General features: G+C 52.3%; 1 protein-coding gene across 1 annotated transcript; it reads left to right on the plus strand.

The window, feature by feature from the left end:
- Window positions 1-8,364: 8,364 nt before the first annotated feature.
- On the plus strand, window positions 8,365-20,573 carry fbxo5 (F-box protein 5). The gene is made up of 5 exons (XM_085977443.1): window positions 8,365-8,448; window positions 12,512-13,433; window positions 16,818-16,908; window positions 18,319-18,480; window positions 19,797-20,573. Exons 1-5 carry the CDS (start codon window positions 8,445-8,447, stop codon window positions 20,043-20,045), a joined length of 1,428 nt encoding a protein of 475 aa, XP_085833569.1. The 5' UTR covers window positions 8,365-8,444; the 3' UTR covers window positions 20,046-20,573.
- The last annotated feature ends 1,542 nt before the right edge of the window (window positions 20,574-22,115 follow it).

Consider the following 22,115-nt stretch of genomic DNA (forward strand, 5'->3'; position numbering starts at 1 on the left):
GAGAGAAAGGAATAGAAGAATATGCCGATAGGGTGAGATGAAGAGGGGTGGGAGGAGGCTCATGCGGAGCATAAACACTGGCAAAGACCTGTTGGGCCGAATGGCCTGTTTCTGTGCTGTAAATTCAATGTAATTCTATGTAAGCGTATTAACGGGAATGTGCAATGTAACTCCTGCCTTGGTGCCAATGCCTCCACCCTTTGAATTAAGAATCTGCGCTCATCCAGACGGTGATAAGAGCGCTCAACTGGGCCCCTGTGCCCTGGGTCAGAGAAGGGGAATTCTGGCTCAGGATACTTCCCCGTTTGCTGTCCAGCAATCACCACTGGCTGTGAGGGAAGGATTACATCCCAAGTTTGGCTGTGATGTGTTCACACCTTCTTCTAAAAGCATACTGGCAATCACGGTACAGGCTCAGAGATTAAACAATGAGCATGTGGGAAAAGGTATCAGAGGAGGAACAGCTGTCGTGAAATATTACCCCAGGCTTATGGCACGTTAGCCCAAAACCCAGGGAACGTTACCCCAGGCCTCACTACTCCAGAGTCAAGGGAACGTTACTCCAGGCCTCACTACTCCAGAACCCAGGGAACGTCACTCCAGGCCTCACTACTCCAGAACCCAGGGAATGTTACCCCAGGCCTCACTATTCCAGAGTCAAGGGAACGTTACTCCAGGCCTCACTACTCCAGAACCCAGGGAACGTAACCTGAGGCCTCACTACTCCAGAACCCAGGGAACGTTACCCCAGGCCTCACTACTCCAGAACCCAGGGAACGTTACTCCAGGCCTCACGACACCAGAACCCAGGGAACGTTACTCCAGGCCTCACTTCCCCAGAACCCAGGGAACGTTACCCCAGGCCTCACTACTCCAGAACCCAGGGAATGTTACCCCAGGCCTCACTACTCCAGACCCCACGGAACGTTACCCCAGGCCTCACTACTCCAGAACCCGGGGAACGTTACTCCAGGCCTCACTACTCCAGAACCCAGGGAACGTTACCCCAGGCCTCACCACTCCAGAGCCCAGGGAATGTTACCCCAGGCCTCACTACTCCAGAACCCAGGGAATGTTACCCCAGGCCTCACTACTCCAGAACCCGGGGAACGTTACTCCAGGCCGCACTACTCCAGAACCCAGGGAACGTTACCCCAGGCCTCACTACACCAGAACCCAGGGAACGTTACTCCAGGCCTCACTACTCCAGAACCCAGGTAACGTTACTCCAGGCCTCACTACACCAGAACCCGGGGAATGTTACCCCAGGCCTCACTACTCCAGAACCCAGGGAATGTTACCCCAGGCCTCACTACTCCAGAACCCAGGGAACGTTACCCCAGGCATCACTACTCCAGAACCCGGGGAATGTTACCCCAGGCCTCACTACTCCAGAAGCCAGGGAATGTTACCCCAGGCCTCACTACTCCATAACCCAGGGAATGTTACTCCAGGCCTCACTACTCCAGAACCCAGGGAACGTTACACCAGGCCTCACTACTCCAGAACCCAGGGAACGTTACCCCAGGGCTCACTACTCCAGAACCCAGGCAACATTACCCCAGGCCTCACTACTCCAGAGCCCAGGGAATGTTAATCCAGGCCTCACTACTCCAGAACCCAGGGAACGTTACTCCAGGCCTCACTACTCTAGAACCGAGGGAATGTTACTCCAGGCCTCACTACTCCAGAACCCAGGGAATGTTACTCCAGGCCTCACTACTCCAGAACCCAGGGAATGTTACTCCAGGCCTCACTACTCCAGAACCCAGGGAACATAACTCCAGGCCTCACTACTCTAGAACCCAGGGAATGTTACTCCAGGCCTCACTACTCCAGAACCCAGGGAATGTTACTCCAGGCCTCACTACTCCAGGACCCAGGGAACGTTACCCCAGGCCTCACTACTCCCGAACCCAGGGAATGTTACCCCAGGCCTCACTACTCCAGAACCCAGGGAACGTTACCCCAGGCCTCACTACTCCAGAACCCAGGGAATGTTTCTCCAGGCCTCACTACTCCAGAACCCAGGGAATGTTACCCCAGGTCTCACTACTCCAGAACCCAGGGAACGTTACCCCAGGCCTCACTACTCCAGAACCCAGGGAATGTTACCCCAAGCCTCACTACTCCAGAACCCAGGGAACGTTAACCCAGGCCTCACTACTCCAGAACCCAGGGAACGTTACCCCAGGCCTCACTACTCCAGAACCCAAGGAATGTTACCCCAGGCCTCACTACTCCAGAACCCAGGGAACGTTACTCCAGGCCTCACTACTCCAGAACCCAGGGAATGTTACCCCAGGCCTCACTACTCCAGAACCCAGGGAATGTTACCCCAGGCCTCACTACTCCAGAACCCGGGGAACGTTACTCCAGGCCCCACTACTCCAGAACCCAGGGAATGTTACTCCAGGCCTCACTACTCCAGAACCCAGGGAATGTTACTCCAGGCCTCACTACTCCAGAACCCAGGGAACATAACTCCAGGCCTCACTACTCTAGAACCCAGGGAATGTTACTCCAGGCCTCACTACTCCAGAACTCAGGGAATGTTACTCCAGGCCTCACTACTCCAGAACCCAGGGAACGTTACTCCAGGCCTCACTACTCCAGAACCCAGGGAATGTTACTCCAGGCCTCACCACTCCAGAACCCAGGGAACGTTACCCCAGGCCTCACTACTCCAGAACCCAGGGAACGTTACTCCAGGCCTCACTACTCCAGGACCCAGGGAACGTTACCCCAGGCCTCACTACTCCCGAACCCAGGGAATGTTACCCCAGGCCTCACTACTCCAGAACCCAGGGAACGTTACCCCAGGCCTCACTACTCCAGAACCCAGGGAATGTTTCTCCAGGCCTCACTACTCCAGAACCCAGGGAATGTTACCCCAGGTCTCACTACTCCAGAACCCAGGGAACGTTACCCCAGGCCTCACTACTCCAGAACCCAGGGAATGTTACCCCAAGCCTCACTACTCCAGAACCCAGGGAACGTTAACCCAGGCCTCACTACTCCAGAACCCAGGGAACGTTACCCCAGGCCTCACTACTCCAGAACCCAAGGAATGTTACCCCAGGCCTCACTACTCCAGAACCCAGGGAACGTTACTCCAGGCCTCACTACTCCAGAACCCAGGGAATGTTACCCCAGGCCTCACTACTCCAGAACCCAGGGAATGTTACCCCAGGCCTCACTACTCCAGAACCCAGGGAACGTTACTCCAGGCCCCACTACTCCAGAACCCAGGGAATGTTACCCCAGGCCTCACTACTCCAGAACCCAGGGAATGTTACCCCAGGCCTCACTACTCCAGAACCCAGGGAACGTTACCCCTGGCCTCACGACTCCAGAACCCAGGGAACATTACTCCAGGCCTCACTACTCCAGAACCCAGGGAATGTTACTCCAGGCCTCACTACTCCAGAACCCAGGGAATGTTACCCCAGGCCTCACTACTCCAGAACCCAGTGAACGTTACTCTAGGCCTCACTACTCCAGAATCCAGGGAACGTTACTCCAGGCCTCACTACTCCAGAACCCAGGGAATGTTACCCCAGGCCTCACTACTCCAGAACCCAGGGAACGTTACTCCAGGCCTCACTACTCCAGAACCCAGGGAACGTTACCCCAGGCCTCACTACTCCAGAACCCAGGGAATGTTACTCCAGGCCTCACTACTCCAGAACCCAGGGAACGTTACCCCAGGCCTCACTACTCCAGAACCCAGGGAACGTTACCCCAGGCCTCACTACTCCAGAACCCAGGGAACGGTACCCCAGGCCTCACTACTCCAAAACCCGGGGAACGTTACCCCAGGCCTCACTACTCCAGAACCCGGGGAATGTTACCCCAGGCCGCACTACTCCAGAACCCAGGGAATGTTACTCCAGGCCTCACTATTCCAGAACCCAGGGAACCTTACCCCAGGCCTCACTGCTCCAGAACCCAGGGAACGTTACCCCAGGCCTCACTACTCCAGAACCCAGGGAACGTTACTCCAGGCCTCACTACTCCAGAACCCAGGGAATGTTACCCCAGGCCTCACTACTCCAGAACCCAGGGAACGTTACTCCAGGCCTCACTACTCCTGAACCCAGGGAATGTTACCCCAGGCCTCACTACTCCAGAACCCAGGGAACCTTACCCCAGACCTCACTACTCCAGAACCCAGGGAATGTTACCCCAAGCCTCACTACTCCAGGCCTCACTACTCCAGAACCCAGGGAATGTTACCCCAGGCCTCACTACTCCAGAACCAGGGGAATGTTACTCCAGGCCTCACTACTCCAGAACCCAGGGAACGTTACCCCAGGCCTCACTACTCCAGAGTCAAGGGAACGTTGCCCCAGGCCTCTCTACTCCAGAACCCAGGGAACGTTACCCCAGGCCGCACTACTCCAGAACCCGGGGAACGTTACTCCAGGCCTCACTACTCCAGAACCCAGGGAATGTTACCCCAGGCCTCACTACTCCAGAACCCAGGGAATGTTACCCCAGGCCTCACTACTCCAGAACCCGGGGAACATTACTCCAGTCCTCACTACTCCAGAACCCAGGGAATGTTACCCCAGGCCTCACTACTCCAGAACCCAGGGAACGTTACCCCAGGCCTCACTACTCCAGAACCCAGGGAACGTTACCCCAGGCCTCACCACTCCAGAACCCAGGGAACGTTACTCCAGGCCTCACTACTCCAGAACCCAGGGAATGTTACTCCAGGCCTCACTACTCCAGAACCCAGGGAACGTTACCCCAGGCCTCACTACCCCAGAACCCAGGGAACGTTACTCCAGGCCTCACTACTCCAGAACCCAGGGAACGTTACTCCAGGCCTCACTACTCCAGAACCCAGGGAACGTTACCCTAAAACACTGATATTATGGACAATTCTGGGCACCACATTTCAGGAAAGATGTAAAGGCCTTAGAAAGGGCAGAGAGGAGGTTTACCAGGATGTGACCAGGGATGACGGACTTCAGTTATGAGGCGGAGTTGGAAAAGTTCGGACTGTTCTCCTTGGAACAGAGAAGGTTAAGATGCAGCCTAATAGAGGTTTTCAAGATGATGAGAGGTTTGGATGGAGTAGATCGAGAAAAACTCATCCCTGTGGCGAGTGGGTCAATAACCAGAGGTCACAGATCCAAAATTATTGGCAAAAGTCCTCGAGGGGAGGGGAGGAGAAATGTTTTTACTCAGAGAGTTGTCGGGATCGGGAATGCTCGACCTGAACAGGTGATGGAAGCTGATTCCATCGATAATTTTCAGAGGGAGTTGGACGGGTTCTGGAGGATGAGGATCTCACAGGGTGATGGATGAAGAGCGGGGGTGGGGGGGAACTGAGCACCACTGATCTTTCAAAGAGCCAGCACAAGCTCGATGGGCCGAATGGCCTCTTTCTGTGCTGTAAGATTCTATGAATCTATACAACTCTGCGGAGATCGGAGGAAAATATTACCGGTGAGAAACAAGATTGAAAAGTATCTGCACTTTAGAAACATAGAAGATAGGAGCAGGAGTAGGCCATTCGGCCCCTCGAGCCTGCTCCGCCATTCAATGAGATCATGGCTGATCATCCAAACTCAGTACCCTGTCCCTTTAGTCTGTTAAACGTATCAGCAGCGGTATATTTGCGACATTTCACAACTGGACCAATACAGAATTGGGCGTGAGATAATGACCTTAATCTTCTTGATAAGTGGTACAAAGGTTTGTGGATTCAAGACTCAAGTGCAGAATGCAGGTGAACTCAAGCTTATGAGCTGGTCAAGTAAAGTGACTGATACTGGGGGTGACACTCACGGGGTGCGGGGAGGGGGGGTAATTTTCACCACCTCGGGGGGGAACACAGCACCCGCCCGATTTACATTCCGTTGAAATCAATGAGATGGAAATCAGGGTTGTACAACGGTGGGGGGAGAGATCAGCTCTGCCAGGTTATCGCACAAACAGTGAGGTTTAAAATAACACACTCTCCCTCATCCCCCTCCCCCCACCCACCCGCTCCCACCCCACCCTCAGAAAACACAACAGCCTATTGTGAGACTTCTCTTCAATGAGGAAAGAAAGACTTGCATTTCTATAGCGACTTTCACGACCTCAGGACGTCCCAAAGCGCTTTACAGCCAATGACTTGTGGAAGTGGAGTCACTTTTGTAATGTAAGAAACGCGGCAGCCAATTTGCGCACAGCAAGCTCCCACAAGCAAGAATGTGATAATGACCAGATAATATTGGGTTTTTTTTGGTGTCGGTTGACAGAGAGAGCGATATGCTTCTTCGCTCTAAATATTCGGCAGCCAAGTAGCAGTGTGCAGCCGGAGACAACTGTTGGGAGGATAGACTGGTTCAATAAATATTTATGTTATTTAGCCACTATTGGGGAGCAGAGGAAGAACAGAGAGGGACACTTTTTTAGACCAAAAAGGATGTTCATTATAACAACAACTTGCATTGATATAATGTCACAAAGGCATGTAAGGGGAACCAAATGACTTGGAACCAAAGAAGGAGATGCTGGGGTGGGGGTGCTGAGGTGGATTTTAAGAAGGGCCTTAAAGGGGAAGAGAGAGGTGGAGGGGTTTAGGGGGGAATTCCTGAGCATGGGGCCTCGTTGGCTGAAGGCAAAGTCACCAGTGGTGGGGCAAATGGAGCTGGGATTCACAGGGGGCCAGAGTCTGTGAAACAGAGAGTTTGGCGGGGGGTGGGGGGGGTGGAGGGGGTCATAGATAGGGGGAGAGGCGAGGCCATGGAGGGATTTTAAATTTGAGAATTGGGGCATCCAGGAGCCAATGTGGGTCAGCAATGACAGGGTGAGGGGTGAGCAGGGCTAGGTGCGAGCAGCCAGAGTTGTGAATGAGCTGGTATTTCCGGAGGAGAGAGGGAGGATGGGAGGTCAGTCAGGAGTGCAGCAGAGCTGTGTGAGTGCAGGAGGTGTGGACCGCTGCTTGGGGTGGGCTCCCCTATCGGTACATGGCCGGTGGGATGGTCCTCATCCCTGGAGTCTATCCACCTTTCTTCACCGCATTCCTGGGCCATGGGAGCCTTCTCGTGGCCAGATTTTCCCCACGCTTCCCTCCCCCCCCCCTGCTCGTCTGCTGTCACCATTTACACTTCTTCTGGAGCCGTCTTTTGTTTCCTTACTTGTCCCATTACCATCCTCTTCTTGCACCATCATCTCTTTTGTCATTTAATCAATTCTGCCCTCCACCCTGTCACAGACCTTCCCCTTTTGTTCTTCACCTACCCCCCTTTTTCTTGGCTCTGTATTTGCTTAAAAGCTGCTCATCGCAGATGCTGCCCGAACCTGCTGAGTGTTTCCAGCATTAACAGTTTTTCTTTCAGATTTCCAGAATCCGCATATTTTGCTTTCACTATAACAACTTGCATTAATATAGCGCCTTTAATGCAGTAAAACATCCCAAGCTGCTTCACAGGAGCGTGTTCAGACAAAATCTGACACCGCGTTACGTAAGGAGATATTAGGGCAGGTCAAAGAGGTAGGTTTTAAGGAGCGTCTTAAAAGGAGGAATGAGAGGTAGAGAGGCGGAGAGGTTTAGGGAGGGAATTCCAGAGCTTAGGACCTCGGCAGCTGAAGGCACGGCCGCCAATGATGGAGCGATTAAAATCAGGGATGCGCAAGAGGGCAGAATTGGAGGAGCGCAGAGATCTGAGAGGTTGTGGGGTTGGAGGAGGTTACAGAGATAGGGAGGGGGTGAGGCCATGGAGGGATTTGAAAACAAGGATGAGAATTTTGAAATCGAGGCGCTGCTTAACCGGGAGCCAATGTAGGTCAGCGAGCACAGGAGGTGATGGGCGAACGGGAAGTCGCGAGGTAACAAATGCATGGATAAGGGTTTCAGCAGCGGATGAGCTGAGGCAAAGGCGGAGACGGGCGATGTTACGGAGGTGGAAGTAGGCGGTCTTTGTTATGCTGCGGATATGTGGTCGGAAGCTCATTTCGGGGTCAAATATGACGCCAAGGTTGCGAACAGTGTGGTTCAGCCTCAGACAGAGAAAACAAACCAAATAAAACAAAGGAAACTTACCACAAACCATAATGTTACTCTTGGATTTCCAGGGTCAGAGGTCTCACGTTCAAATGTCATGATTTAAAAGATTTGCTGGTTTATATTATTACAAGAAGGCAGAGATCCCTTTAACAGAGAGCCGAGGAAGTCCCTTTAACAGACTGCGGGAGGGCGGGGCCGGCTGAGCGGGCTCTGATTGTACGGCGCTGCAGCCAATCACAGGTTTGGTGACCAAATTCAAAGTTTGCGCGGAAACTCAGAGCGGATCGGAGAGAGGCAGGGCCTAGAGAGAGCGGAGCCGGGCCAGCCCAGAGAGAGCAGACCGGCCCGGGGAGAGAGAGCCGGGCCAGCCCAGAGAGAGCAGACCGGCCCGGGGAGAGGCCAGCTCGGAGAGAGTCCGGGCCCCTGCCCCATGGGTGAGTGTCGGCGGCCATTCTCCCCACCCCGGGGTTCCCGCTCTTGGGGTGACCGAAGGGCAACGGGACCTGCTGGGATTGGGGTGGGTGAGCTAAGGGGTGGGTGAGCTGGGGGGGTAGGTGAGTTGGGGGGGGGGGTAGGTGAGCTGGGGGGGTGGGTAGGTGAGCTGGGGGTGAGGGTAGGTGAGCTGGGGGTGAGGGTAGGTGAGCTGGAGGTGGGGGTGGGTGAGGGTAGGTGAGCTGGAGGGGGGGTGGGTGAGGGTAGGTGAGCTCGGGGGGGTGGGTGAGGGTAGGTGAGCTGGGGGCGGGTGAGGGTAGGTGAGTTGGGGGTGGGTGAGGGTAGGTGAGCTGGAGGGGGGGTGGGTGAGGGTAGGTGAGCTGGAGGGGGGGCGGGTGAGGGTAGGTGAGCTGGAGGGGGGGGCGGGTGAGGGTAGGTGAGCTGGAGGGGGGTGGGTGAGGGTAGGTGAGCTGGAGGGGGGGTGGGTGAGGGTAGGTGAGCTGGAGTGAGGGTAGGTGAGCTGGGGGGGTGGGGTGAGGGTAGGTGAGCTGGGGGGGTGAGGGTAGGTGAGCTGGGGGGGTGGGTGTGGGTAGGTGAGTTGTGGGGGGGTGGTGGGTGAGGGTAGGTGAGCTGGGGGGGTGGGTGAGGGTAGGTGTGCTGGGGGGGTGGGTGAGGGTAGGTGAGCTGGGGGGGTGGGTGAGGGTAGGTGAGCTGGGGGGGTGGGTGAGGGTAGGTGAGCTGGGGGGGTGGGTGAGGGTAGGTGAGCTGGGGGGGGGGTGAGGGTAGGTGAGCTGGGGGGGTGAGGGTAGGTGAGCTGGGGGGGTGAGGGTAGGTGAGCTTGGGGGGGGGGGTGAGGGTAGGTGAGCTGGGGGGGGTGAGCTGAGGCCGGGGGGGTGGGTGAGCTGGTCCTGGTGGGGGTGAGCTGGGGGGGGTGGGTGAGCTAGGGAGGGTGTGGGGGGTGAGCTGGTCCTGTTGGGGGTGAGCTGGAGCTGGGGAGGGGGCCATCACTGGTTGAGCTTGCCTGCGGGGCTGGGCTGTATTTTGAGTGCGGAATCGGGGAGGAAGCTCCGGCCACTTTCGCGCTCGCTCCCAAACTCACCAACTGGTGAATTACTGATGAAACCAGGTCACCGACACCAGGCTTTTAAACTAATCTCTGGTGCAGAAGATAAAATCAACGGGGGAGGTTCACGTCTCCTCCCCTGCAGTCAGTCTGCGTCGGTGCGAGATCACCATGAGGCTTTCAGCTGGACTTGCCCTGAGAGTCAACTGACTTTTACTTTTTATGCTTCAATATGAAAGTAGAAGTTCTGATTAATTAACGTGCATTTAACAGCAGGCCCAGGCTTCCAGACACTGGTCTGTTGTACTGGGACTTTTGGCACTGTTTGAAGCCATGAGGACATTTTGCCAAGAATTGAGGATTAGACCCAGTTAAACTAGTGTGTTATTTCACAGTTTTAATCCAGCAACCTCTCCCTCTCTCTTCTTCCCCAAAAATAAAACTAATTTTGTCATGATCAACGTTTGCATGGTCTGTTGCTGCGTGTGTGATGTCCCATTATTTTGGGGCTATTGGAGGTTGTATCACCCCTGTGCTCGCTGACCCATATTGGCTCCCAGTTAGGCAACGCCTCGATTTTTAAAAATTCTCATCCTTGTTTTCAGATCCCTCCATGGCCTCGCCCCTCCCTATCTCTGTAATCTCCTTCAGCCTTGCAACCCTTCCCCCGAGATCTCGGCGCTCCTCCAATTCTGTTTGAGCGTCCCTGATTATAATTGCTCCGCCATTGGTGGCCGTGCCTTCAGCTGCCTGGGCCCTAAGCTCTGGAATTCCCTCCCTAAATCTCTCCGCGCCCCTCTCTCATTTTTAAGATGCTCATTACAACCTACCTCCGTGACCAAGCTTTTGGTCACCTGTCCTAATATATCCTTAAGTGGCTCGGTGTTAAATTTTGTTTTAAAATGCTACACTAAAGGCGCTATATAAATACAAGTTGTTCTAGAATTGCGTAATGCAATGTTGGCTTTTATCTCGCGTTGGGAACCAAAGACAAAGGAAGTTGTCCTGCAGTTGTGGAAAGCTCTGGTCAGACCCCATCTGCAGCCACTGCCTTCAGTTCTGGGCCCCGCTCCTCGGGAAGGATATATCGGCCTTGGAGGGGTAGAGCGCAGATTCACCAGAATGATCCCGGGGCTTAAAGGGTTAAATGATCGGGTCAGGCTGCAAATCTTGGTTTGTTTTCCCAAGTCTGGAGATTTGGGAGGTGATCTAATCAAGATGTTTAAAATGATAAAACAATTTGATAGAGCGGATTGAGAGAAACTATTTCCTCTGGTGGGGGGGAGTGCAGAGCAAGGGGGCATCGCCTTAAAATTAGAGCCAGGCCGTTGGGGGCGATGTCAGGAAGCACTTCTTCACACACAGGGTCGTGGAAATCTGGAACTCACCCCCCCCCCCCCCCCCCCCAAAAAGTGTGTGGATGCTGGGGGTCAGTTGGCATTTTTAAGACTGAGATCGATTTTTTTTTTATTGGCTATCGATGGACAAGGAGCAAAGGCGGGTAAATGGATTTAGATCAGAGATTGCCTAATTGAATGGCGGAACGGGCTCGAGGGGCTGCATGGCCTGTTCCAATGTAAATATGTGGCGCACATTGCCTATCTCGATGTGTAATTGCACAAGATTCAATCCCACTTGGAGCGTGTGAATGGTCTTCACCATGTACTGCCTGATGGGTACTCCTGTGTAGAGACCTCAGGACCACCTTAATATCTGACCTGTGGTCCTTTAGCTACTCTCGACTGTAGTGGTGTTTTGGAGGGTGAGGAGTTGTCCTCAGTGCCACTGGTTGGTGTGGGAGGAGGGGCGGTGGCGTGGGGTCGGATGTCAGACGCTGTTCTTGCTCCTGATCGATATCCATTGGCCTGCTGGGGAGGGTGTGGGTGTCAATGTACTGTTGTGGGATGGTGCCCATCAATGCTTCTTCCCCCCCCCCCCCCCTATGTCCTAACTCTGCTGCCCGTGTCCTAACTCGCACCAAGTCCCATTCACCCATTCCCCCGACCCCCCGCCCCTCGCTGACCGACATTGGCTCCTGGTTAAGCAACGCCTCGATTTTTCTCATCCTTGTGTTCAAATCCCTCCATGGCCTCGCCCCTCCCTATCTCTGTAATCTCCTCCAGCCCTATAACACCTCCCAAGCCCCCCCCCCCACGCCTGAGATCTCTGTGCTCCTCCAATTCTGGCCTTTTGCGCATTCCCGATTTTCTCCGCACGTGCCTTCAGCTGCCTGGGCCCTAAGCTCTGGAATTTCCCCCCTAAACCTCTCTGCCTCTCTCTCCTCCTAAATGCTCCTTAAAACCTGCCTCTTTGACCAAGCTTTTGGTCACCTGCCCTAATACCTCCTTATGTGGCTCGGTGTCAAATTTTGTTTAATAACGCTCCTGTGCTAAAGAAATGAAAGAACTTGCATATTTTGCAATCGGGAGTCAGTCCCATTCCCTCGCTCTATCCCTGTAGCCCTGCAAGTTTATTTCCCTCAAGTGCCTATCCAGTCTCCCCTTGAAAATATTGAGTGTCTCCGCTTCCACCACTTCCGTCGGCAGCGAGTTCCAGGTCCTCGCCACTCGCTGCGTAAAGTTTTTCCTCACCCCCCCCCCCCCCCCCCCACCTACCCAAAACCTTAAATCTGTGTCCCCTTGTCCTTGTACCATCAACTAGTGAGAACAGCCTTTCCCCGTCCAGCCTATCCAAACCTGTCATAATCTTGTACACCTCGATCAAATCACCCCTCAACCTCCTTTGCTCTAATGAAAACCAATCCAGCTTCTCCAACCTGTCCTTGTAGCTAAGATCCCCCATCCCCGGACCCATTCTGGTAAATCTCCTCTGCACCCTCTCAAGTGGAGTTGCGGTCGATGATCAGCCATGATCTTATTGAATGGCGGAGCAGGTTCAAGGGGCCTATTCTTGCTCCTAGTTCTTGTGTTCGCATTTGGTTGGCATTCTCTCAAATTTTATACGAAGTGTTTTTATTTATTTAAAATAAATCTTATTTTCAGTTTCAGTGTTGCGGACATCATCTCCCGAGGAGATTGTGACGACTGCGCCTCTCGATCTCTCCGACATGAGGTACACGGGTCGCTGCAGCCACCTGGCCACCTGTCCGACTAGCAGCGTGAGCAGTACGTGTTCCAATGGTGGCGATAACGCGGAGACGCACCCCGGGAAGGCGGGCAGCCTGCAGCGAGACTCGGACTGTCTGCACCATCGCTGCTGCACCGCGTCTCCGGACTCCACCACAGCCGCCACAATCCCATTTTCTGCGGCGGCTGATTCGAGTGGCGCCGCTTGCGACTCTCACTGGGAACCGCCAGGCTGCTCCTGTGGCCCGTCTGGTTGTAACCGCGCCGAGTCTCAGGACAGTGGCTACCTGTCTCAGGACAGCGGCTACCTGTCTCCGCTGAATCAGTCCTCTCTCTCGGTGGAGGAAGAAGGGAACCTTGTGCCAGAGGGTGACCTCGGATCCAAGAACTCTCCCGAAGGCCGAGCGGGCGATGAAGAGCAACTTCGGGATTGGACTTCAGGAGACGAGGAGGTTAAGGAGGATCCAGGAGACGAGGAGGTTAAGGAGGATCCCGCAGACGTTTCGCGCATGCACGGTGTCGTGGAGGGTCCCGGACTCGAGGCAAAGCCGGCCAGCCCACATAAGAGGAGCCTGTGGCTTTCCAAGTGGCACCTCCAGCCGGCGCTGCAGGTGGGCTGGGCGGTGTGCCAGAGCATAGGCCGGGCGAAAGGCAAACTCGGTGTCAACCAGTGCTTGCTCAAGCAGACATTACTGGGGCAAACCTTCAGCATCGAGAACCTCATCGGCAGGAAGATGGGGCTGGAACGCGTGGACATTTGGAAAGCGCTTTCGGAGAGAGGCTTCCCGCTGCTTCTGAGCAAACTGCTGAGGTTTCTGTCTGGCACTGACCTACAGAAGTAAGTTCCGTGTCCCAGTCCACTCCCGTGTATTATTGTGCTGTATACGAACCTTGGTTAGACCCCACTCCATATTATAAAAAGGATATCAAGGCACTGGAGACGGTGCAGAAAAGATTGACAAGAATGAATACAGAACTGATGGGCTATAACTATCAGGAAAGATTGAACAGACTGGGCCACTTCTCTAGAAGCGAGAAGGCTGAGGGGTGACCTGATTTTGGGGGGGGGGGGGGGCTCCAATATTATGATCTAGAACGAGGGGGCAGAGTTTCAGAATAAGGGGTCATCCATTTAAAACTGAGATGAGTAATTTCTTCTGAGGATTGTAAATCTGTGGCATTCTCTGCCCCGAGAGCTGTGGAGGCTGGGTCATTGAATATATTTAAGGTGGATGTAGACAGATTTTTGAACAAATAAGGGAGTGAAGGGTTATGGGGAGCAGGCAGGGAAATGGAGCTGGGCCCAAGATCAGATCAGCCATGATCTCATTAAATGGCGGAGCAGGCTCGAGGGGCCGAATGGCCGACTCCTGCTCCTATTTCTTATGAAGGGATCTGATGGGATAGATGTGGCGATGGTGTTTCCACTAGGGGCCATAAATATAAGATAATCACCAAAAAATCAATAGGGAATTCAGCAGAAACATCTTTATCCAGAGAGTGGTGCAAATGTGGAAACATAGAAGATAGGAGTAGGCCATTCGGCCCCTCGAGCCTGCTCCGCCATTCAATGAGATCATGGCTGATCATCCAAATTCAGTACCCGGTCCCTGCTTTCTCCCCATACCCCTTGATCCCTTTAGCCTTAAGAAATATATCTAACTCCTTCTTGAATATATTTAATGAATTGGCCTCCACTGCCTTCTGTGGTAGAGAATTCCACAGGTTCACCACTCTCTGGGTGAAGAAATTCCTCCTCATCTCTGTCCTAAATGGCTTACCCCTTATCCTTAGACTGTGACCCCTGGTTCTGGACTCCCCCCGCCATCGGGAACAGCCTTCCTGCATCTAGTCTGTCTAGTCCTGTTAGAATTTTATAAGTTTCAATGAGATCCCCTCTCATTCTTCTAAACTCCAGCGAGTATAAGCCTAATCTCTCCTCGTACGTCATTCCTGCCATCCCATGTATTAGTCTGGTGAATCTTCGCTGCACTCCCTCCATGGCAAGAACATCCTTCCTCAGATAAGGCGACCAAAACTGCACACAATACTCAAGGTGTGGTCTCACCAAGGCCCTGTACAACTGTAGCAAGACATCCTTGTTCCTGTACTCAAACCCTCTCGCTATGAAGGCTCGCTACCACGGGGTGGTTGAGGCAAATAGCACAGATGCATTGAAGGGGAAGCCAGATAAACACATGAGGGAGAAAGGAATAGAGGGACATGTTGATGCAGTTAGATGCAGAGGGGTGGAAGGAGGCTTGTGTGGAGCATAAAGGCCGTCACGGACCAGTTGGGCCGAATGGCCTGTTTCTGTGCTGTAAATACTCTGTATTTTTATCTTGTTTGTGGCATCTCTGGAACGGTGACATTTACTCACTGCCCTAGTTGCCTTTGAGAGCATCAAGAGTCAACTATACTGTGTAGGACATGTTAGCCATGAGCAGAAGCAGGATCCGCACCCCGGGCAACATCTCCTGAACCATTTGGGTCCGTACACCAAATCTGGTCGATTTAATGGCCACTGTCTGGTGTCCACTCACCAATGACCCGATCTACCGAATTCAGTTTGAACTCGTGACCCCCTAGGTTACTAATTCAGTGCCGTAACTGCCACATTATCACTGCCCACCCTCTGTGACTCTTTCCTTGGGGGGTGGGGGGTGCTGGAGAGACCGCTGATTTTAAATGTTGACCTGCTCCCCGTACCGGAAGAATGTGGCATATCTGAGGTGCTGTGCTTGTGGCTTCAGGCAGTACAGCATCTGATCTCTCCGTGACCACCATTTTGAAAACCTGCGGTCTTGTGGCAGAAATTAACCGTGACACATTGTCGGCAACCTGTTCACCTGAGCTGATCTTCCCCGCCCACCCCGTTTATTGTAAATGCTCCCCTTGGCTGGAGAGGTAGATGGGGTTTGGGAACGTGTTTGAGCCGGTCCCGAATGGGTGTGGACTTGTGGTGAGCTGTTGCTAAATCCCGTGCAGCTACGCAGATGTATTTGGTGCTGTAACAGATGTGGTGGTGATGTTTTGCAGTCAGGAGATCTCCGAGATAATTCATAGAGGAAGCTTCAGCCTGTATCAAAGCTGTGCCATGCTCCCGAGGCTTGAGCACATGATTCAGGCTGACACTCCAGTGCAGCAGCAGGGGAACGCCGCCCTGTCGGGGATGGGGGGCCAGTAGCGAGGGAGCACCGCCCTGTCGGGGGAGGGGGGGGGGCGGCGGTGGCAAGGGAGCGCCGCCATGTCAGGGGGGCGGTGGCGAGGGGGCGCCGCCATGTCGGGGGGGGGGCGGTGGCGAGGGAGCACCGCCCTGTCGGTGGGGGCCGGTAGCGAGGGAGCACCGCCCTGTCGGGGGGGCCGGGAGCGAGGGAGCGCCCATCTCTGCTCCAGTAACTCTGACACGCCATTTGCTGTGGTACAGATGGCCATTTTGGACAAACATGGGAGCTGATCTGGCCCAACTTGTCCCTGGCCTGCCCTCTACTGGCTGGGTAAGCAGCAGCGGCTTGGCACCATCTGGTAGTACGTGTGTCCGGGGATTTTTTAAAAATTCGTTTAAGGGATGTGGGCATCGCTGGCAAGGCCTGCATTTATTACCCATCCCTCACTGCCCTCGAGAATGGGGGATCTAAGCTACAAGGACAGGTTGGAGAAGCTGGATTTGTTTTCATTAGAGCAAAGGAGGTTGAGGGGTGACTTGATAGAGGTGTACAAGATTATGGCGGGTTTGGATAGGCTAGACGGGGAAAGGCTGTTCCCACTAGTTGATGGTACAAGGACAAGGGGGCACAGATTTAAGGTTTTGGGCGAGAGATACAGGGGGGACGTGAGGAAAACCTTTTACACAGTGAGTGATGATGGAAGCGGAGACACTCCATGTTTTCAAGGGGAGACTGGATGGGCACTTGAGGGAAATAAACTTGCAGGGCTACGGGGATAGAGCGGGGGAATGGACCAACTGGATTGTTCTACAGAGAGCCGGCACGGACTCGTGTGCCATTCTGACTCTGCCCATCCCAGCAACTGGAACCTCTCTCCCAAGAATGCATTTGGGACTTCCCTGTACCGTGCATTATGGAGAAGCTGGGGTGGGTGGAAGAGAAACAGATCCAAAATGCTGGGTCTCCTTGAGGCTGCCATATTGGGTCACTTGATGCCACCTTTCTCTAAAGCTGCAGTGACTGAAACCGTGGCTTTCTTTGTTCTTTCTCAACAGCTGTGCCAAGGTGAGCAAGATGTGGAGGAAGATTATTTCTGACGATAAAAGGGCAAGCCAGGCCTTGAAGAAGGCTTCTCGCTTACGAAGAGTAAGTCGATGTTTCTTCCCTCCCTTTTAAACTGAATCCTGGGAAATACTGGTATAGGTTACAGGGCCAGACGTCTGTGGTAATGTTGAGTGCTGATGGATAAGAAATAGGAGCAGGAGTTGGCCATTCAGCTTCTCGGGCCTGCTCCGCCATTCAATAAGATCACGGCTGATCATCGACCTCAACTCCACTTTCACACCCGATCTCCATATCCCCTGATTCCCCGAGAGTCCAAAAATCTATCGATCTCAGCCTTGAATATACTCAAAGACTCAGCATTCACAGCCCTCTGGGGTAGAGAATTCCAAAGATTCACAACCCTCTGAGTGAAGAAATTTCTCCTCATCTTAGTCCTAAATGGCCAACCCCTTATCCTGAGACTATGCTCCCTAATTCTAGACACTCCAGCCAGGGGAAACAACCTCTCCTGAACCTAGACAGTGATGGTAGGCTATTTAACTAACTGTGGACAGAGTCACTGGATGGCTAAAGGGAGCAGGATCCCTGTCGATGGGACGTGGGTTTGTGCCCATCATTCGCACGAATGGAATGAGGGCAGGTTCTGTAAACTTGGCTTGTACTGCCCTGATTATAGAAGTGATATACCTATCAATTCATCCAATGAAAAGCGACGAGTTAAGATAGTAACTATAGGTTTTTATTGGCTAAATAACAGAGCCCACCCTCGTGGGTGACCGGGTCCAACAAGGATGAATACCAGCCAGTCGACCACCTTTATACCTGGGCAAGCAGGCGGAGTCAGCTGTGGTCAGCCCAGGTATAACAGCGTGACAAGAGGTGACCTTGTGTAGAGATACACTATGGTTATCACTGTTTACACTGTTGTAACGATATAAACAGTGATAACCATAGTGTAACGATAGTGAACGATAAAAGTGGTTTACCACAAGAAGATTGAAGGAAGATCTGATTGAGGTGTTTTAAATGTTAATGTGAGTTGATGGGGCAGATAAAGAGAAACTATTTCCTCTGGTGTGGGTGGGGGGGTGGAAAGAGTGCAGAGCAAGGGGGCATCACTCTAAAATTAGAGCCAGGCTGTTCAGGGGGGAAACCAGGAAGCACTTCTTCACACACAAGGTAGTGGGAATCTGGAATTCTCCTCTTTCTCTCTTTCCCCCCACACCCCCCCCGAAGGGCTGTGGTGCTTTCAAGACAGATTGATAGATTTCTGTTGGGTAAGGGTATCGAGGGGTATGGAGCCAAGGCAAATGGAGATGTGGTAAAATCAGCCAATATTGGCGGAACAGGCTGAATGGCCTCCTGTTCCTAGTGCTCTCTGGTCCCAACAGCGGTACTATTTTTCTGATGTTCTTCGTGCAGTTGTGTTTTGCCAAGTTCCTCTGTTGTTTTAACCGGTGTGTGTGTGTGTTTCCCCCCGTGCGATGTCAGGTGTCTGCTGCCGACTCTCTGGGCGATGCGGCCACACGCAGACACACCGTTTCACGAGGAGCGCTCTCTTCTGTTCAGTGCGTGGGCCTGAATTCCCTGCGGAAAAGCTCGACTCCGCACCAGCCCAGCTCCGCTTCCCAGAAAAGCCTACGGCACCAACAGGTAACTTTTTGTGTGGAGAAGTGCTTCCTGATTTCAATCCTGGCTCTAATATTAATATTGTGCCCCCCCCCCCCTTGTTCTGGGCTCCCCCACCACCAGAGGACAGTTTCTCCCTGTCGATCCTATCAAATCCCTTCGTCCTTTTCAAAGCCCCAATCAGATCACCCCTCAATATTCTAAACTCGAGGGAATACTAACTTAGTCCATGCAACCTGTCTGTGAATTTAACTCTTTAAAACCCCGTTATCAATCTGGTGAAGCTGCCCTGCATCTGCCTCCAGTCTGTCCTTTCCGTGCAGATCGGGGTCTGGCCAGGCTGCTCTACAACTGAAGCATCACTTCCACCTCTTTGCAGACACGATGCTTTGTATTACAGAAAATACCGAGAGGGTACATAGGATTACATAGGATATATGGCACAGAAACAGGCCATTCGGCCCAGCCAGTCCATGCCGGCGTTTATGCTCCACTCGAGCCTCCTCCCGTCTTTCCTCATCTAACTCAGTGTAACCCTCTCTTCCCTTCTCCCTCATATGCTTGTCCAGCCTCCCCTTAAATGTATCTATACTATTTGCTTCAACCACTCCGTGGCAGCGAGTTCCACATTCTCACCACTCTCTGGGTAAAGAAGTTTCTTCTGGATTCCCTATTGGATTTCTTGGTGACTATCTTATATTGATGGCCTCTAGTTATGCTCTTCCCCACAGAGTGGATACAGAGAGAATGTTTCTGTTGTGCCTGTACCTGTACCTGTGCCGTTATAATTAAACACAATTAGTGCTCAGAACCCCGAGATTGCAAACATGCTGCTTCTTTATTCAAAAGGAAAGTTCCAGAGAAAATACAGAACAAAGAGAACAAACCCAACCATTTATCTGCTGTGACAGTGCCACCGCAGGTGGGAGGAGAACACATAATATATAACAGTTTCCACTTATCAAAACCTTTCATAATTTTAAAGACCTCTATTAGGTCAGCCTTCTCTTTTCAAGAGAAAAGAGACCCAGCCTCTTCATCCTTTCCTGATATGTATACCCTTGCATTTCTGGTATCATCCTTGTAAATCTCCTCTGCACCCTCTCCAGTGCCTCTGAGGGGACAGGCTTTACTTTCCAGATGACGAGAGGCAGGGTGAACCTGTCCATGGGGTCGAGCCAGTGCTAGAGCAGATTGAACATCATCTGAGGTTGGGGGTGGTCTCGCGAGGTCAGTCGTTTTGCGTCCCGCCCTCCCCCCCACCTCGGTTCCGCCTTTCCTCGTGTCTCGTTCGTGTTCTAAACTTGCCGTGACTATTCCCTCGGTCTGCTCTCTCCCAGGTCGTGAAGACGCTCAAGTCGGACGAGACCCTCAAGATCTGCCCCCAGTGCGCCTCGCCCGCCAAGTTCTTCTCCTGCCAGCAGAGGGCGATCTGCAGCAGCGAGCGCTGCCTCTACGATTACTGCTCACTGTGTTTCTGCACCTTCCACGGCTCGAAGGACTGCGCCCGGCACAATTTCAGAAACTGCTCCAAGACGCAGTCACAAGCCGGGAGCAAAAAGAGCAAGCGGAACTTGCAGCGATTGTGACGAGAGTGAGTGTGTGTGTGTGTGTAAATATAAATCTAGATATATATATATATATATATGTGGATATCTTTGTTCAGTAGAAGCAGAAAAGGAATTTCAGAAAAAAAGGTTGTTTTAAGAGAATTTTATGGAAATGTTGAACTGCAGTTTACTTTTAAATCCGAAAGCGTGCCGAAAAAAACTTCTTTAAAAATTAATATATAAAATACCAAGAGGTGTCGTAACTGCCAAATGAACACATCGCACAGACATTTTAATCATGTAATGTTCCCAAGTAAATAGGATCTTCCAAAGATTTATAATAAACTGTATATGAATATATTTATATATAATTGACTCTGATATTGAAGATTCTGTCCGGCCTGTTTCTCAATGTCTCCATTATGGCGCAGAGGTGGAGTCTGAATGTGTTGTTTCTATTGTCCATTTACTGTCCCTTTTTAGACACTGTTGTAAATTATTTCCTGAAGAGTTATGTTTTTTTTTGTGTACTGTATTTACCGCTCAATAAATGCCTGAAAACCTTAACCTGCTTCTCGATTTTAAAGTTCCCCAGTAGGCAATCATTGCTGAGAGGGGTGGGATAAATCGGGGGGGGGGGGGGGGGTGATTAGGGAGTGGGGTAAATCGGGGGGAGTGATTAGGTCAGTGGGTGCCGGGAGTGGGGTAAATAGGGGAGGAATAATCAATGTTCCCCCCCCCCCCCCCAACAAAATTGTTTGGAGGGGTGCGCGGCCCCTTTAAGTGATGTGTTGCCCATTTGCAGAAATTTAATGGGGGTGGGGGGGGAGGGTGTAGGGGGTCTCTTCCTGTGAGGGAATGGGTCTGGCAAAGGCTGGGTGGGGGACAGCGGGGGGGAGAGCCGGGATTGGGTCTGGCTGAGTCTGGGACTGAAGGACGTGTGGGGTCACTAAGGGCCGAGAACACCAAGGGAGCTGTGGAGTTCCACAATTTTGAGGCGAATGAGGTGACGCGAGAGACTATAACCTAGAATATTTTTATCCACGTTAATCTGTTTTATTTTAAATAATGTTCAGAAAATTGGAGCTTGCAAGTCTTTGTTGGAACAGGAGGCCATTCAGCCCCTCTGGCCTGAACCGCCATTGAATCAGATCATGGCTGATCTGTATCTTAATGCAATCTTTGATCCATATCCCAGTCTTCAAAATGTCAAATGATCCACAGCCTTTTGGGGGAGAGAGTTCCAGATTACTTGGGATATACGGCACAGAAACAGCCATTCGGCCCAACCAGTCCATGCCGGTGTTTATGCTCCACTCGAGCCTCCTCCTGTCTTTCCTCATCTAACTCTATCAGCGTAACCCTCTATTCCCTTCTCCCTCATATGCTGATCCAGCCTCCCCTTAAATATATCGATACTATTCGCTTCAACCACTCCCTGTGGTAGCGAGTTCCACATTCTCACCACTCTCTGGTAAAGAAGTTTCTTCTGAATTCTCTATAGGATTTCTCGGTGACTATCTTTTATTGATGGCCTCTAGTTACGCTCTTCCCCACAAGTGGAAACATTCTCTGTATAGCCACTACCCTTTGTGAAAAAAGTGCTTCCTGATTTCACTCCTGACTGGCCGAGCTCTAATTTTAAGATTGTGCCTCTTTTTTTCCAGTTATCCCCATCAGTAGAAATAGTTTCTCTGTATCTGCCCTATTGAATCCTTTTAACATTTTAAAACCCCTCGATCAGATCACCCCTCAATCACCTATACTCGAGGGAATATAATCCTAATCTTTATTTCAATGTAGGTGTGACAAATGGACATGTTTCGATGGGGTAGATAGAGAAACTCTTTCCTCTGGTAGGGGAGTCCCGAACAAGGGGCACGAGCTTGAAATTAGAGCCAGGCCGTGCAGGCGTGATGTCAGGAAGCACTTCTTCACACAAAGGGTGGTGGAAATATTTGACTCTCTTCCTTCAAAAGGCTGTGGCTGCTGGGAGCAATTGAAAACTTCAAGACAGATCGATAGATTTTTGTTGGGGGAAGGGTATTAAGGGATATGGATCAAAGGTGGGCAAATGGAGTTAAGATACTGATCAGCTGTGATCGAATG

This window comes from Somniosus microcephalus, chromosome 3 (genome assembly GCF_052327205.1).
Source record: "Somniosus microcephalus isolate GS21.2 chromosome 3, FLI_Smic_1.0, whole genome shotgun sequence".
In the NCBI taxonomy this organism is placed as follows: Eukaryota; Metazoa; Chordata; class Chondrichthyes; order Squaliformes; family Somniosidae; genus Somniosus; species Somniosus microcephalus.

Coding starts and splice junctions, on each gene's coding strand:
- fbxo5 (XM_085977443.1), top strand. Junction 13,434..16,817: donor TCTGGCACTGACCTACAGAA/GTAAGTTCCGTG, acceptor CTTTCTCAACAG/CTGTGCCAAGGTGAGCAAGA. Junction 16,909..18,318: donor AGGCTTCTCGCTTACGAAGA/GTAAGTCGATGT, acceptor GTGCGATGTCAG/GTGTCTGCTGCCGACTCTCT.